This window comes from Phyllostomus discolor, chromosome 5, assembly GCF_004126475.2.
Source record: "Phyllostomus discolor isolate MPI-MPIP mPhyDis1 chromosome 5, mPhyDis1.pri.v3, whole genome shotgun sequence".
Taxonomy (NCBI): domain Eukaryota; kingdom Metazoa; phylum Chordata; class Mammalia; order Chiroptera; family Phyllostomidae; genus Phyllostomus; species Phyllostomus discolor.
In genome coordinates this window covers 25,052,833-25,066,790 of record NC_040907.2, presented here as the reverse complement: position 1 = coordinate 25,066,790, position 13,958 = coordinate 25,052,833, and the positions used below count along the sequence as shown (strand labels likewise).

General features: G+C 49.2%; 1 protein-coding gene across 3 annotated transcripts in view; it reads left to right on the top strand.

The window, feature by feature from the left end:
- Positions 1 to 13,858, top strand: part of MTF1 (metal regulatory transcription factor 1) — a 46,303-nt gene extending 32,445 nt beyond the window's left edge. For 2 of the 3 annotated variants that reach the window (XM_028511176.2, XM_036025799.1), the window contains exons 8-11: positions 2,877 to 2,973; positions 3,672 to 4,267; positions 7,185 to 7,248; positions 8,386 to 13,858. In XM_028511176.2, coding sequence (XP_028366977.1) covers positions 2,877 to 2,973; positions 3,672 to 4,267; positions 7,185 to 7,248; positions 8,386 to 8,816 — 1,188 coding nt within the window. In that variant the 3' untranslated portion in view covers positions 8,817 to 13,858. The remainder of the gene's footprint in view (positions 1 to 2,876; positions 2,974 to 3,671; positions 4,268 to 7,184; positions 7,249 to 8,385) is intronic. The other variant, XM_028511177.2, reaches the window with a different exon arrangement.
- The last annotated feature ends 100 nt before the right edge of the window (positions 13,859 to 13,958 follow it).

The following is a 13,958-nucleotide window of genomic DNA, read 5'->3' as shown; positions in this document are numbered from 1 at the left end:
GCATAAGATTAATTTTGCTTTATTTTACTTTGCTTCAAAAAAACGGTGGAATGTTAAATGATAAAATTTCATGCGATCATCACTTTGTGGATTTCTGGGCTGCCCAGCAGGTCCTAGAAGTGAGCTTTGGTTAGCTCTGATGTTTGTAAAAGGCAGGTGGCAGTGGGAGGGTCGTGGTGTGGGGAGCACGGCCTGCTGGGCCTCCGGGCGGTGAGCGGCAGGGTCCATCCGGTCCCACACAGCTCCCAGTGTCCTTCCCTCTGCCCCAGGTCCCCGGAGGCTCAGCCTGTTCTCTGCTCCTCTCGTTTTGGGAGCTGCTCCCGGGGTTTTTGCCCTGAAGCCTGGCAGTGGCTGAGTCACGGTCCTCTCAGCACTTAACTTTTTTTTTTTTAATTAAAAACCTTTTTGTTGACATTAACATACATAAAGAAAAGTACACCTGTCATGAATGTACAGCCTAAGGAAGGACTCATCACAGTTCATCACATCCGTGTGTGTAACCAGCCCTCAAATCAAGAAGCAGAATGGTCCCAGCACCCCAGCCACCCTCTTCACACCCCCAACAGCTGTTACCTCCCCCTGAGGATGATCGCTGCCTGACTTCTGACAGCCTATAAAGAATCTGGACTGTTTTGTCCTTTGTATAATTGGAGTCATGAGGTACATACTCGTTTGTGCCGCTTTCTTTCTTGCAACATTATGTTTAAGAAATCAATCCATGTTGTTGCATAAAGTAATAGATCATTCTCATTGAACAGTATTACACTCAAGAAATACACCACAATTTGCTCTTTCTATTTCCCTGGGGTATCTGGGTAGTTTCTAGTAGGGGGCCAGTATGAGTCATAATGCTGTGGACATTCTCGTCCATAATATTTGGAGTCACACAGGCTCATTTCTTTCTATCAGTGTTATTGCTGATGGTTTGCAAGCAGGTAGAACAACAACAGCAAAGCAACAACCACGAGGAAGTTGCAAAGTTTATAGCTTTGTGATAGTTGTTAGCCCACTATTTTTCAAACTGGGTCATGCCTCTTAATTGGGTTATAAAACAGTATTTATAATCAGCATTTTTTGGACATCAGTAGACTAAGAAGTATTAGAAGAGATTGCACATAATAAGGATAGGCTTTTGTTTTAGTTATACACAGGGATATGAATGTAATACGAAGCATGTGTGTGTACATTTACTCTAAAACGTCAGATGTATTACTTTGCATCACGATGAGAAGTTTGACAGCCACTGTCCTTCCTGTGGACCAGAAGCTGGAAGCCTCACACAGATTTCTGCTTTCAGCTTCCATCATGCTGGCAGTCAGAGTCACCCAGCTTCCTCTCTCGTCCTTCCAGGTGGTAGAATCATTCTAGAATCAGTGGCCCCTCTTGGCCCAGAAGGGCACCGTCCTCCCTGAGGACCCCTAGACAGGCAGGCAGTCTGCTCACTGCTGTGTGCAGCCCCAGCGGAATCCCCCTCCCTCCCAGAGGCAGGGTTGTTGCAGAATGGCCTTAAAGCACAAGTTGGCACTGAGGCCGAATCTGACCTGGAGATAGGTTTCGTTTGGTTTATACAGTGCTTTTAAATTGTTTTCAGTTGCTTGCTTTTAATTAAGAATCAGTAGATTCCTCCCAAAATGCAAATTCGGGACTATTCTTGAGCTTTGGTTCTCCTCAGCCTGCAGAGAGCCCCCTGACCAGGTTCCGCTGAAGCCCTTCCGGTGACTGGGTGCCTGCTCTCCAGTCTGCCGTAGCTTCCCGATCCCTGCCCCATGCTTCACTTATTCCTGTTACTTGTCTAGATTCCTGGAGGTTGCCTTTGTCACTCTACAAAATGGTATGGGTAAAGGTGGACAAGAGGTGGGTTACAGATAAAAGAATTGCTGCCCTGGCAGTTGTGGCTCAGTGGATAGAGCACCAGCCTGTGAACCATAAGGTCGCCTGTTGGATTCCCAGTCAGGGCACATGCTGGGTTGTGGGCCAGGTCCCTGGTTGGGAGCATGCGAGGGGCAACCGGCTGATGTTTCTCTTGCACACCAACATTTCTCTCCCTTTCTTTATCCCCCCTTCCCTTATCTCTGAAAATAAAGAAATAAAATCTAAAAAAAAAAATTGCTGGTTTTCCCCCTTCCCTTAACGAAAGGGAAGCCTGGAGGTGATCATTTTATTTGGTGCCTATCAGGACTCAGATCCTCGGGCAGTTATGTTTGTTTGTTAGTTTTTCTCACATTTTACCTTTGCAAATGCCTGCGGTCTTGTCTCGAAGAGTCAGTGTGATGACAGACAGTAGCGCATACAGGACGGTCACCGCTGCCTGTCATGGAAAGCTCTTTACGTGGTTTGGCTCACTGCCGTGTGTATGTAGTAGAGTATATTTAATGACCTTGGAAGGAATTAACGGTATATTATTACATGAGAAAAACAAGTTGCAGGTAGTAGATAGTGTTCAATCCCATTTTCATGTAGAATTTGGTCTTTCAGAGCAGGGGTCAGGACACTTTCTTTAGTTTGTAAAGAGCCAGACAGTGAACACTTGTGGCCTTGTGGACCATCCCGCCTCTGTCACAGCTTCTCGGCTCTGCTGTTGCAGCCGAGAGCACGTGGCAGCCGGTGAGCCGAGCACACCTGTGCTCCAGTAAAACTTCCTCAAAACAGGCATTCGGCCTGCTGCTCGCCTTGTCAAGTTCTTTAGAGCATCTGAGGACCCACATCTTGAATGTCTGACGTTTAGGGACATGCATGTCAGCTGAAAAAGGAAGGGGGAGAAGAAACAAGGAGCATGTCAAAAGGTCATCGTAGTTCTGTGGCTCTGGGTTTTCTCACGGTGGAGAGCTTCCTCCAACGGCGGGTCTCACATCTTTGTCTCTGTCCGTCTGCCACAGGGCCCGGATCTCGGCACACTCTCACCAGCAATCATCTTTAAATCGATGTTCCAGAATTCAGACGACGCGGCAATTCAGGAAGATCCTCAACAGACAGGTTTGTGGTACAGCCTCTCCTCCGGCTCAGATCTCAGCCCTGGGGGAGGGAGTTTGCACCGCTCGCACCCTGAACGACAGGCGTGACGAACACTTCCAGTCCCTTTGACTGGAGTGACTTTCAGTGAGCCGTGAGAGAAGTAAAGGCTGCTTCCCCTACCTCCCTCTGCAAGGGTCTGCCTGAGGGCCTGCCTTCCCTGGACCCTCAGAAAAAGAGGGTCTCCTGTTTGAAAAGCTCTCATTGGCTTTAAAAAATGAGAGGAGCTGTGAGCTCTTTTTCTGATAGGACACACCGTGCACGAGAGGGTGGGACCCGGAGGCTTAGCTGTCAGATGCAGAGATCGCACTGTGTGTGTGTCTGAGAGTCTGTCTCAGAAGCTTCACAAGAGCCCAAATGTGCACCCTGGTCGTGCCAGAAAAGGGTGTCTAGCCCCCTTCCTAAAAAGCCTTAAGACACATCTCTTATGCTGAGACCTCCGCTATAGGTCTTCACATTTAGCAAGTGAGGTTGACCGTGAAGCATGCTGTGGGGACTGGAGAAGTCATTAAATGAAACGCAGAAAGCCAGCCTGCTAGCAGTGAGGGAATTGGCTCAGACAGACTTCAGCTGTCTTTGATTTATTCCATAGTGACTGTGTTTTTGTGGCTCCTATAAGGCTTGGGATATGTATATATATTTCTATTTCTTTTTCTTGCCAGCTGCCTTGATTGAAAGTTTTAATGGTGATGCAGACTCAGTCAATGATGTTCCGCCACCCACAGGAAATTCAGCATCTTTATCTCTTCCACTTGTACTGCAGCCTGGCATCTCCGAGCCACCCCAGCCTCTGCTACCAGCATCAGCACCGTCCGCTCCTCCGCCTGCTCCCTCCCTAGGAACTGGTTCCCAGCAAGCTGCATTTGGCAACCCCCCTGCTCTCTTACAACCTCCAGAAGTGCCTGTTCCCCACAGCACACAGTTTGCTGCTAATCATCAAGAGTTTCTTCCGCACCCCCAGGCACCGCAGCCCATCGTGCCAGGACTTCCTGTTGTTGCCGGGGCTTCCGCACCAGCAGCGGCAGTGACATCGGCCGTGGCAGCACCGCCCCAACCACAAAGTACTACTGAGCCCCTGCCAGCCATGGTCCAGACTCTGCCCCTGGGTGCCAACTCTGTCCTAACTAATAACCCCACCATAACCATCACCCCGACTCCCAACACGGCTATCCTGCAGTCCAGCCTCGTCATGGGAGAACAGAACTTACAGTGGATCTTAAATGGTGCCACCACTTCACCGCAAAACCAAGAGCAAGTGGTGAGTATTGTGGATGAGCAGATCCAGTGGGCTGAAGTGTTTTTTCATGGGTGATGCGCTCAGAGGCTTTTACTTCAAAAGGGAAGATGTCTGTCTCATCTGACCCGAAACATGGAATTCTATCTCTTAGTCGTTTTCTCCAGAGTTGGTGGTTAAATCCAGGGAACGCTGTGGTCGATACCTGCAGCGGGGAGGCGGAGAAACGGCCTTCACGTTTCTGCAGCAGTAGGCGCTGGGACAAATACTCCACCTGCAGTCTAATCCTGTCTTCTAGGGCAGGAGAGCCGTCAGCAAACTCCAGGGGCCCTAGGACATTTCAGGAAAGTGGGTTCCGTGTCCAAGGCGGAGTCACACTGATGTGAGGGACTGACGTGATCCCGTCAGATGGCCAAGTCAGAGAAGTGATTTGTGCTACCAGAGCCCACTTAGAGCCATGTTCTGCAGAAAGGTTTGGTCTCGATGATAAGGGAATGATTTGCTCCTTCGATTAGATATATCTTGAGAGCCTGGTGTTTACCAGATACCACATGGGTACTCTAGGGGATACTGAAAAGTGAAAACCATGATCTCTTTTTCATAAAAGTTTACCATTCTAGTTAAAGAGGCTAAAATGCTTAAAAGAAAGTGTTACTAGCCGTGGCTGGTATGGCTCAGGTGGATTGAGTGCCGATCTGCCAACCGAAGGGTCACCAGTTCGATTCCCAGTCAGGGCACATGCCTGGGTTGCAGGCCAGGTCCCTGGTAGGGGGTGCACAAAAGACAACTACACATAGATGTCCCTCTCCCTCTCTTTCTCTCTCCCTTCCCCTCTCTAAAAATAGATAAATAAAATCTTAAAAAAAAAGTACTACCTGTAGGTAAAGTGCCAAATAATAATAAAAATCATAATGGAAAAAATAATAGCTATGATATATTGAGCCCTTACTGTGTGTAAGGGCTTACTGTGCTAACCAAGCACTTTTTTAACCTGAGGATCTGATTTGTAAGTGATTACCCTATGTACATTATTTTTAAGTTACACTTTTTCTGTTTTATTGAACAGATAGTAGCGAGAATTCCCATATACCCTCCCCCCCATTTCCCCTATTAACGTCTTGCATCAGTGAGGTACACTTGCTATAATTGGTTAATCAGTATTGATACATTATTTTTAACTGAAGGCCATGGTTCATATTAGGGTTTGTTCTCTGGCGGTACCTGACAAATGTGTGGTGTCCTGTGTGTACTGTCGCGTTATCCAGAATACTCGAACCACCCTAAAAATCCAGTTTCACCTCTCCATCCCTTTTCCCTCTCCCCCAGCAACTGCTGATCTTTTGACTGTTTCTCTATGTCTGTGGCTTTAGGTGCCACCCACTGTGCAACTGAGCACTTTTTAGTGCATTTCAGCAATCCTAGGAGGTAGTAGTGTGATTTCACCAGTGGCGAGCAGGGGCCCAGTTAAGGGACTAGCTCAAGGTCACACAACTCATAACTGGCAAAGCTGCGGGGTCTGAGCACAGACTGATCCCAGAGCCTGTGCCCTTGACTGCTACATCCCACTGCTTGATGAGGGCTTCAGAGATTGAGGGCTTGTTGGCTAGCCACAGCAGCCAGGTGAGCCTTGAGGTGTGAGTGGAAATGGGTATACCAGGTAAGAGAATGTCTGGACAGATGTGTGGTGGATGCTCTGGAACATCCACCTGTTACAGTTTGAACATCTCAGACTATTTAGGGCTGAACAGTGCGAGCACTCACATTCCACAAGTGGGGTGTCGGCCATCTCTGGGGCGACCCAGTGCCATCTCAGAAGTCCAGTATCTCGGGAAAGGTCCTTTCAGGGCTGTGACCCAGCCCACCTCCGTGTCCTCTGACCCTTTTGTTCTGAGTCTGCCCTGGGGAGCAGGCGGAGCTGGCGGCATCCTCCCTTCCCCACACAGTTCGCCCCCGCGCATTTTAGACACGGCCTGGGTCTGGGTCTTCCGGCACCGTTTTGTAGTGTCACCTTCTGCAACTTCACCAGAAGCTTTCATGTTCCTCCTGGACTTCCTCCTTTTTTTTTTCTGAAGAGATAGAAAGCAAAGCCTTTTTAAGATAAGACTTGAAGAAAGTAGAAACTCTGTAGCCAACTTAATAGGAAGTGTACTGAAGTGATTAGGCTGATTTCTGGGCATGACTTTATTGTCCTACTTAGTAATGATACTCAGTGTAAGTAGCTGCTGTTTGCCGAAGGCTCACCACGTATCAAGGACTCTCCACATGCATCCTCTCATTTCATCTTCTTAGGGCTCTTTTGGGAGGTTCTTTGGTTGTCATCCCCACCTTTACAAATGGGGAAGGAGACTGAGATGCTAAGAGGTTCAAGCACCTGCCTGACCTCAACAGCTAATAAAGGGCAGAGTCCCAGGCCCACCCTTGAGACACTGCCCTGTGCTCAGGGCCTTTGGCAGGGCTGTTCCGCCTGTGAGAGGGAGTCTGAGCGTGTCCTTAGCGTGCAGCTTAATCCTTCTGGGTGGGGGCAGAACTCTCCAGCCTCAGAGAAATACTGGGGAATGGCAGAAAGCTTGGGGCAAAGCCAGCCTTGGGGCTCCCTCTGAGAAGATTATCAGCTTGGGAAAAGCAACCTCGGAGGAGCCTTTGGGCACACAGAAGCCCTGGAGCAGGCAGCTGGGGACAGCCAAGTAGTGGGGGAGAAAGCTGGCTCCATTGTCCGAGCTGAATGTCAAACAGTGGGTTGACCTCATGTCAGAGCACAAACAAAACATCACTCAGTGCAAAACTCCCTCAACACTGAGGGTTTTCTGTCTCCTTGGGTGACCATTGCAACTGGGGAGGCTTCAGGTCCTTGGAGATCTGCCAAATATTTTTTTAAAATTTAATTTATTGGGGTGACAGATCTGCCGTATTCGAGTGGTCATAAATGTGATTTCTTTTTCAGCAGCAAGCATCGAAAGTTGAGAAGGTGTTCTTTACCACCGCGGTGCCAGTAGCCAGTAGCACAGGTACGTACTCAGTGTGGGCTTGGACAGGAAGTCAGCTCTCTGGGCTCCTCAAGGTACACTTAGTTGTTGCTTTGCCTCGGTTTTTAAAACTTTAAAATCAAGTTTGTCACAAACAACAAATTGTATTGTTTACTTATTAGAGTATTTCATATTCTCATAAATCTTGGAGGTTAGTGCACTTATGACATAAATACCACATTTAACGTTTTTTAACTAGTAAGAGTTCTTTCCCTTTCAGATTCAGTTTCTAAATGTAGCCAGAGAAGAAGTTTGAATCACAGTTCGTGCTAAAGAGGGCAGTTGTTAATTCACTGGACTCTCTTCTAATTAACAGTGATGAGGAAATAGCATCTGGGTCAGTGACTAGATAGAGCGAAAGGTCTTTTTTTTTTTCCCCAAAGTCTTTATTTTATAGATTAAGAAACTGGGGCCCTCAAGATTAAATGACTTCCCCCGAGTCACAGATGAGCGTGTGGCAGAGCCAAAGCACTAGTGCTCAGGCCTCCAGCGCCCACACAGTTCTCCTGCCCCTTGGTCTCTGGCTCTCTCCAGACACATGGAGCCTGTCTGAGTTCAGAGTGCGTGTGCACGCAAGGCTGGTTGTGTAGAAGGAGGTGTGGACACCTACAGAGTGTCCGTGCCTGGGGCCATGTAGAGGAGTGAGACGTGCGGGAGGAGCTCAGAGCCGCCAGGTCAGGCGGAACTGAACAAGGCTCGAACAGTGTGGACAGAGGGGACGGGGAACCCCAGCTCTGTGTGTTACCCAAGGCCACTGCCCTCGCGCAGGCCCTGGGTGTAAGCCTGCTGGTAACGTTGCCTGGAGGCATCAGGAGAGGAGGAGGGTGAGCTGGGTCTTCGGTGGTAAGAAGACCATGTCAGGAAAAGGGAGGCATCTACTGTGGCTGGCTTGGAGGGTGCGGTGGAGGGGGAGAGGGGAGGGTGGCTGGCAGCGAGGCTAGAAATGCAGGGTGCATCCAGATGGTGTGTGTGGCTTTCTAAGGAAGAGAGAGTTGGTCTTGGCGCACGGCAGCCGGCCTTTCCATCGTTCCCGCCTCCACGGCACTCAGCTCTCACCTGGCCTAGACCCCCTGTGCTCTGCAGCCACTTGAAGAGCAGTGTCTCTCGCCTCTCTCGCAGGGAGCTCTGTACAGCAGATCGGCCTCAGTGTTCCTGTGATCATCATCAAGCAAGAGGAGGCATGTCAGTGTCAGTGCGCGTGCCGGGACTCTGCCAAGGAGCGCGCTGCCGGCAGGAGAAAGGGCTGCTCTTCCCCGCCCCCTCCAGAGCCGAGCCCCCAGCCTCCGGATGGGCCCGGCCTGAAGCTACCACCACAGACTTTTCCCGCCCCCTCCGCCCCCCTGTCGTCGTCCCCTGCCGTACCCTCCTCCAGTGAGCAGAGCAGACAAGCAGAGACTCCTCCAGACCCTCAGACAGAAACGTTAAGTGCCATGGATGTGTCAGAATTCCTGTCCCTCCAGAGCCTGGACACACCGTCCAATCTGATTCCCATTGAAGCACTACTGCAGGGGGAGGAGGAGCTGAGCCTGACCAGCAGCTTCTCCAAGTGAAAGGGCCGCGGCCCCGCTCCGGGAAGAGGGCCGCAGGAAGCGTCCGCAGGGTGTGATGCCCCCATCTTGGAGTCAGCAGTTTGAAGGATGAAGAGATCTACTGTTTGAAAGCCTCACCTTTCAGATAGATGTATTTTCTTTATTCATATCCCAGGAGCATCCATTTTAAGGAACTGATCTTTGGGGGAAAAAAAACCAACAAAAAAAAAGCTAAGTTATAAATGAACTGTTTGGCTGCACTGTATGTCACTTTTGCTTATTGTCATGTGAACTTGGAAATTAAGGTTACTCGTATGCATAAAAATTCTGAATGAAAGGGTGTGGTTTCCATCAATCTGATGTTGCCCATCGCTTGCACTGGGGCATTGTGGACTGGGCAGTGGAATTCAGTGTGTCTAGTGTGGCTCCTCCCTGTGCATCTTTTGAGACTGAGGCTGAAGCTTGCTTGAAGGCCAGACCCTCGCTCCACCAGAGAGGGGAGTGGCAGAGCGTGTCAGACAGCTGTGAGTTGGCGGGAGCTGGGCGAGATGGTTGTGTTTGCGCTCGGTGTTGGTGGGACTCGGAGCGGCTGCGGCGGGTGCGTTCCGTATCCAGCCGCAGCACCAGTGGGCAGCTGAAAGCCTGGGCCAGAGCCGTGGGGATGGTCTGGTTCTGCAGGGGCCCCAGGTGAGCTGTTTGCTATCCGTCGGTGTGTGCAGAGCAGGCTTTAGCAGCCCGATCACAGCCTTTGCCTTCCTGGTGTTTTCGGTCAGTTGGTGGCCGTTGCAGTGAGTTTTTCTGGAGAAGCATCCCTGTTTTGTCCTAGAGTGGGCACATGGGCTTATGGCCAATTGCTGGTCTGTGCTGCGCCTTCCTTCAATGGCATTTTTCTTCCTCAGAGCAGAAGAGCTGCATTTTGCTCATCAGGAGGTGTAGCTTTAAGGGAGGGTTTTTAAAAGTGGCATGTCACTGGCAGGCCAGGTATTCTGGTTCCAGGTTCTAGCCAGGCTTTTGGTCGCCCCTCCCATCTCAGCCCCTCATCCCTCTGGGTTTTGCATACAGCCTAGTACAGTGCAAAGAAGGGTGTGACTTGCTCAGCTTAGTCATAAGATTTCTAAACAAAAACAAAAACAAAAAATACAGAACGATGATCTTCTACTCAGGGTAAAACAAAATTCCCCTTCCACCAAAAAGCCTGAAATGTTGCAATAAGTTATCTCATTTGGAATGTTTGATTAAGTTGTGTTATTTTAGGAAAGAAGAATTGTTTTTTGATTTGTGTATAGAATTACATCCATCTGTCTGCCTTTAGCTCCAAGTCCTTGCCTCTAAACATAAAACCTAAAATACAATCCACGCTAAAACGGGAAGTTACTCTCAACTGGCTTTATTAATGTAACCATGAGTGCTCACCAAGCTCGCTGGGCCCAGAGGCTGGGCACAGCCCAGGGTCTCGACGAGGCCTCCGCCTCCCTGCCCAGAGGGAGCAGCAGGGTTCCACCGACAGGGCCACGATGTTAGGTGGAAGTATCCGTGATTTTGCCTTCCTTCGCTTCCTAGTGTACAGAGATCTGCATTTGTCTCTCCTGTTCTCTGAGCCATTACTCAGGGCCAGCCATGACAGCATCCAGAGCAGATCACTTTGGGAACCAGAAGCTCTGCCTTTAACAAAATGTCAGGGTTAGGGCTCGTGGTGGTGAGCGTCATTGCTGCCATGAGGAGCAGTGGGTTTCCCCCACACGCAGCTCGCGGCTTCTCATTCCAGGAGTCTAGGCGGGAGAACTGGTTTGACCTTCTGCACTCCCCTCCCCACAGGGCTGGTGGGCTCTGGTGACCACTGACCTCCGCAGAAATTGATAAGGCAGGGGGAACCTTCTGTTAGCACAGCAGGTTCGTCCTGGAAAGCTGACTGCTGAGCATGGCTTGTCCTTGGCTGTCTCTGGACCTTGAACCCATAGGAAGCTTTGAGGTCAGGACCCTTGCTATTTTCTCTACCACTTCTGAGAGAGAGCAGCACGATGGGATCCCAGAGGTATGTGGGAGGCGGGCAGGAATGATCTCCTCCTAGGTGCCTAGGGTCACCTGGGCCTCAGTTCCCGGGGAGCTGAGGTGGGAATCGGGAGTCCGGGGGAAGCCACTAGAAGTGTCCATGGTGTAAGCGTTGCTTCTTTCTTAGTTAACCAGGGCTGTGCCACCACACTGGGCCTACCCAGGGCAGTGGCTTTTCCACTCTCCAAAGACGGGGTGGTGAAGAAGCATCTTACAACAGTGCTGAGGCTGAAGGACTTTTCCAGCTGAAGTGTCTGCCTTTTGGGCGTGACTTGAGATTACCAGGGAGGGCTATCAAATCCAATTAGCTTTTGAAAAATCAGGAGTGTGCTTAAAATGTTAGTGAGTGGTCATAAAGAGTAGGTTTATTCCATAGGGTAGATGGTCTTTCCTTCCTCTTCCAGCACTCTCTCCCCACTCCCCCTTCTGTAGGCCTGGCCTTTAGTGCCAAGGACCTCAGAGAAGAGCTGGCAGCTGGCTACAGGGGAGCCAGAGAGAGAGCCTTCCTGGGGAGTGTGGTTTCCTAAACCCAGGAATGAGCCTAGGGTAGGGTCAGGGAAGGCCTGCAGACTTCTCGCAGGTGGGATCAAGCCCTTCTTCTTCCCATGGTAACCGCACCTGTTTTCACCCTGTAGATTTATGTTCCAGTTCCCACGAGCCTCTGTAGCTCTGCTTCTCCTTTACAGGGTGCCAGTCAGCATCAGGAATTGGAGTTCATGGGCTCGGGGGGCGGTAGGAAACTTGGCTGGCCCCACCAAACTGCCTTAGTGAATTTGGCCCTTCCCAGGCGAGGGGGAGGGGCATTGAGGGAAAGTGGCCCTACCTTTCCTGGCAGGGTCTGGTCAATCTCATGAGGGCATCACGTTTGGTGACAGGAGTTGGTGTCATATTGAATTCCCTGGTCCCCCCATCCCACACCATCCTTTTACAAGGAGATCATGGTACAAAGCCTAGGAGGGCCTTAATGGGTGGAGACCTCTCTGGGTAGAAGCAAGGGACTTGTGTTCTCCACCTCTGGGAGCCAGTAGCTTGGAGAGCTGTACCCTCAGTGTCAAGGCAGTGGATCAATGGGGATGATGGAGGGTGGGTGGGTTTTCCTGAGAGACTATGTTATAATGCTGAATGTGTCCAGAGGGACGAGTTTGCAGAACCTCATATTGGTATATTAAAGAAATAATAAAATAAAAAGCACTTTAGGTTATTTTATCTTTAACCCAATTGCTGCAATTTTTTTGTGCGTGTGTGTGTATATATATATATATATTGAGATATATATATATATACACACACTCTTCACAAAGTTTTATTTTTTGCTCAGAATAAAAAGTTAAATTGAGGTGTGAAAAGAAGAGCACTTATCTTGGTGCAATATGTGTAGCTTGACGGTCGTTGTCCCATGTGGCCCTGGCCTGGCCGCATTTTCTGCTCCACCAGCCCTGTACCAGGAGGCTGTCTAAAGGGAAACACTATTATGCATTCTCAGCAACTGGTCAATCTATGCAAGCCTTCCCAGTGTGCCTGAGGGCGCCCCTCAGGCTCTCTACAGAACTGCTGTGGGTCCTGTCTCACCACTTCTTGCACCCTTCCTTGTCTTTCCCCCCTTCACCATTACAGAATGATGCCTGAAAGGAAGGAACAGACCGTTCCTATGTAGAAACCTGGCACCTTCTAGACTTTTGTATTTGTAATCACGTCCATTGTCCTTAATCTTAAAGACTTCTCCAGAGTCACAGAAACCATTGATTTGTGAAACTGCAACAGTATTGCTACAAAGACTTCACAAAGTTCCTACGACACCAATCAGAAATATGTGGAGGGAGATGTTAGCGGTGGGGCATGGACAGGAGCCATTTCCATACTGCTCCCGCACTTCCCCTGTTGGCTCTTTAAACAAATAGGCCTCCAGCCTTCATTAAATCCAATAAACAAAGCTGTTAATAATTTGCTTTACCAGCCTTCCTCCTTCCCCCTCACTCCTCTCGTTCCCCTCCCACTGCATTTTATCTTCATTCTCAGGCTACAGTAGAGAAGTTTTAAAATACACTTCGGCCAAAGCAGAAAGATTTTCAGAGATCCAATATGCACGTGATTCTGCTGTGACATAGATCGGAATTGTTCATTCCTCAATATTGGGGAGGAAAGAGGCAACAAAACTAAATTATGCATATTTCTGATTGGTAATCAGCTTAGCCTGCTTCCTCTTGGATAGTTCTGGGGGAGAGGGAAAAAGGTCCCTTGTTTCTCCCCACGCCCTTTGGGGAAGCTGATGACCACTGTTTGGGCATTTCTCACTGTTACTCCTGTTCAGGGGAGAGCTTCTCAGTCTGCACTGAAAAATGCAAATTAAACTGGATCTTTATGTCAATGTGTACATAGTACAAGCTTTTTTACTGGATGCAGAGTTTAAAACCACACACTGCCCTTTTGGTGGTGTGCCTGTTGGGCCAAAAATTGGGTGATAACGTAGTGTCACTTTCTCAGCTCAGTGCAGTTTCTACTTTTTCTTATGGGAAAGTTTTTCATAAAACCTTTTTTCACCAAAACCCAGGGGTGTTTTTTGCAATATCCTTGTTATCCTCGTAGTGGTGCCAAGTCAGAGGCCTCTCTTGCCCTCTCCCCTGTGTCCTCAGGCCTCCCCTAGGGTGATGTTTGACCCCACAGTCTAGTCCTTTGTTGTCTTTTGGTGAATGTGGGGGTGAGGGTCAGAGTTTAAGGCGGCTGTTTCCTTTCCCTGTCAACTCCTAGTACCTGTTTGGGGAAGGCGGCTGGAAACACGATGTACTGAATCTCTGACTCAGATCTTCTGGCCAGGAAAGGCAAGACCCACGCGAGCCTCCTTTTTTTGACACACACTAGTCATTGGCCGGAGGTCTTAGTGACAGTTCTTTCAGTCCCAGTTTTATTTGGATTACGCAAAGCCTATCAAATTCATTTAAGTGTGAAACATGGGAACAACGGACTTCCACTGAGCGATATGAAAACGTTACAGGTTCAGTACTTCCAAAGGAAGAAAACTCCAAACCCAAAAGAGTAAATATGAATTTGTATTTTTGAAGAATGTGAAATAATGGTGTTTGCTTAATTGCTCATTTTGTATAAACTTAATATTGTACT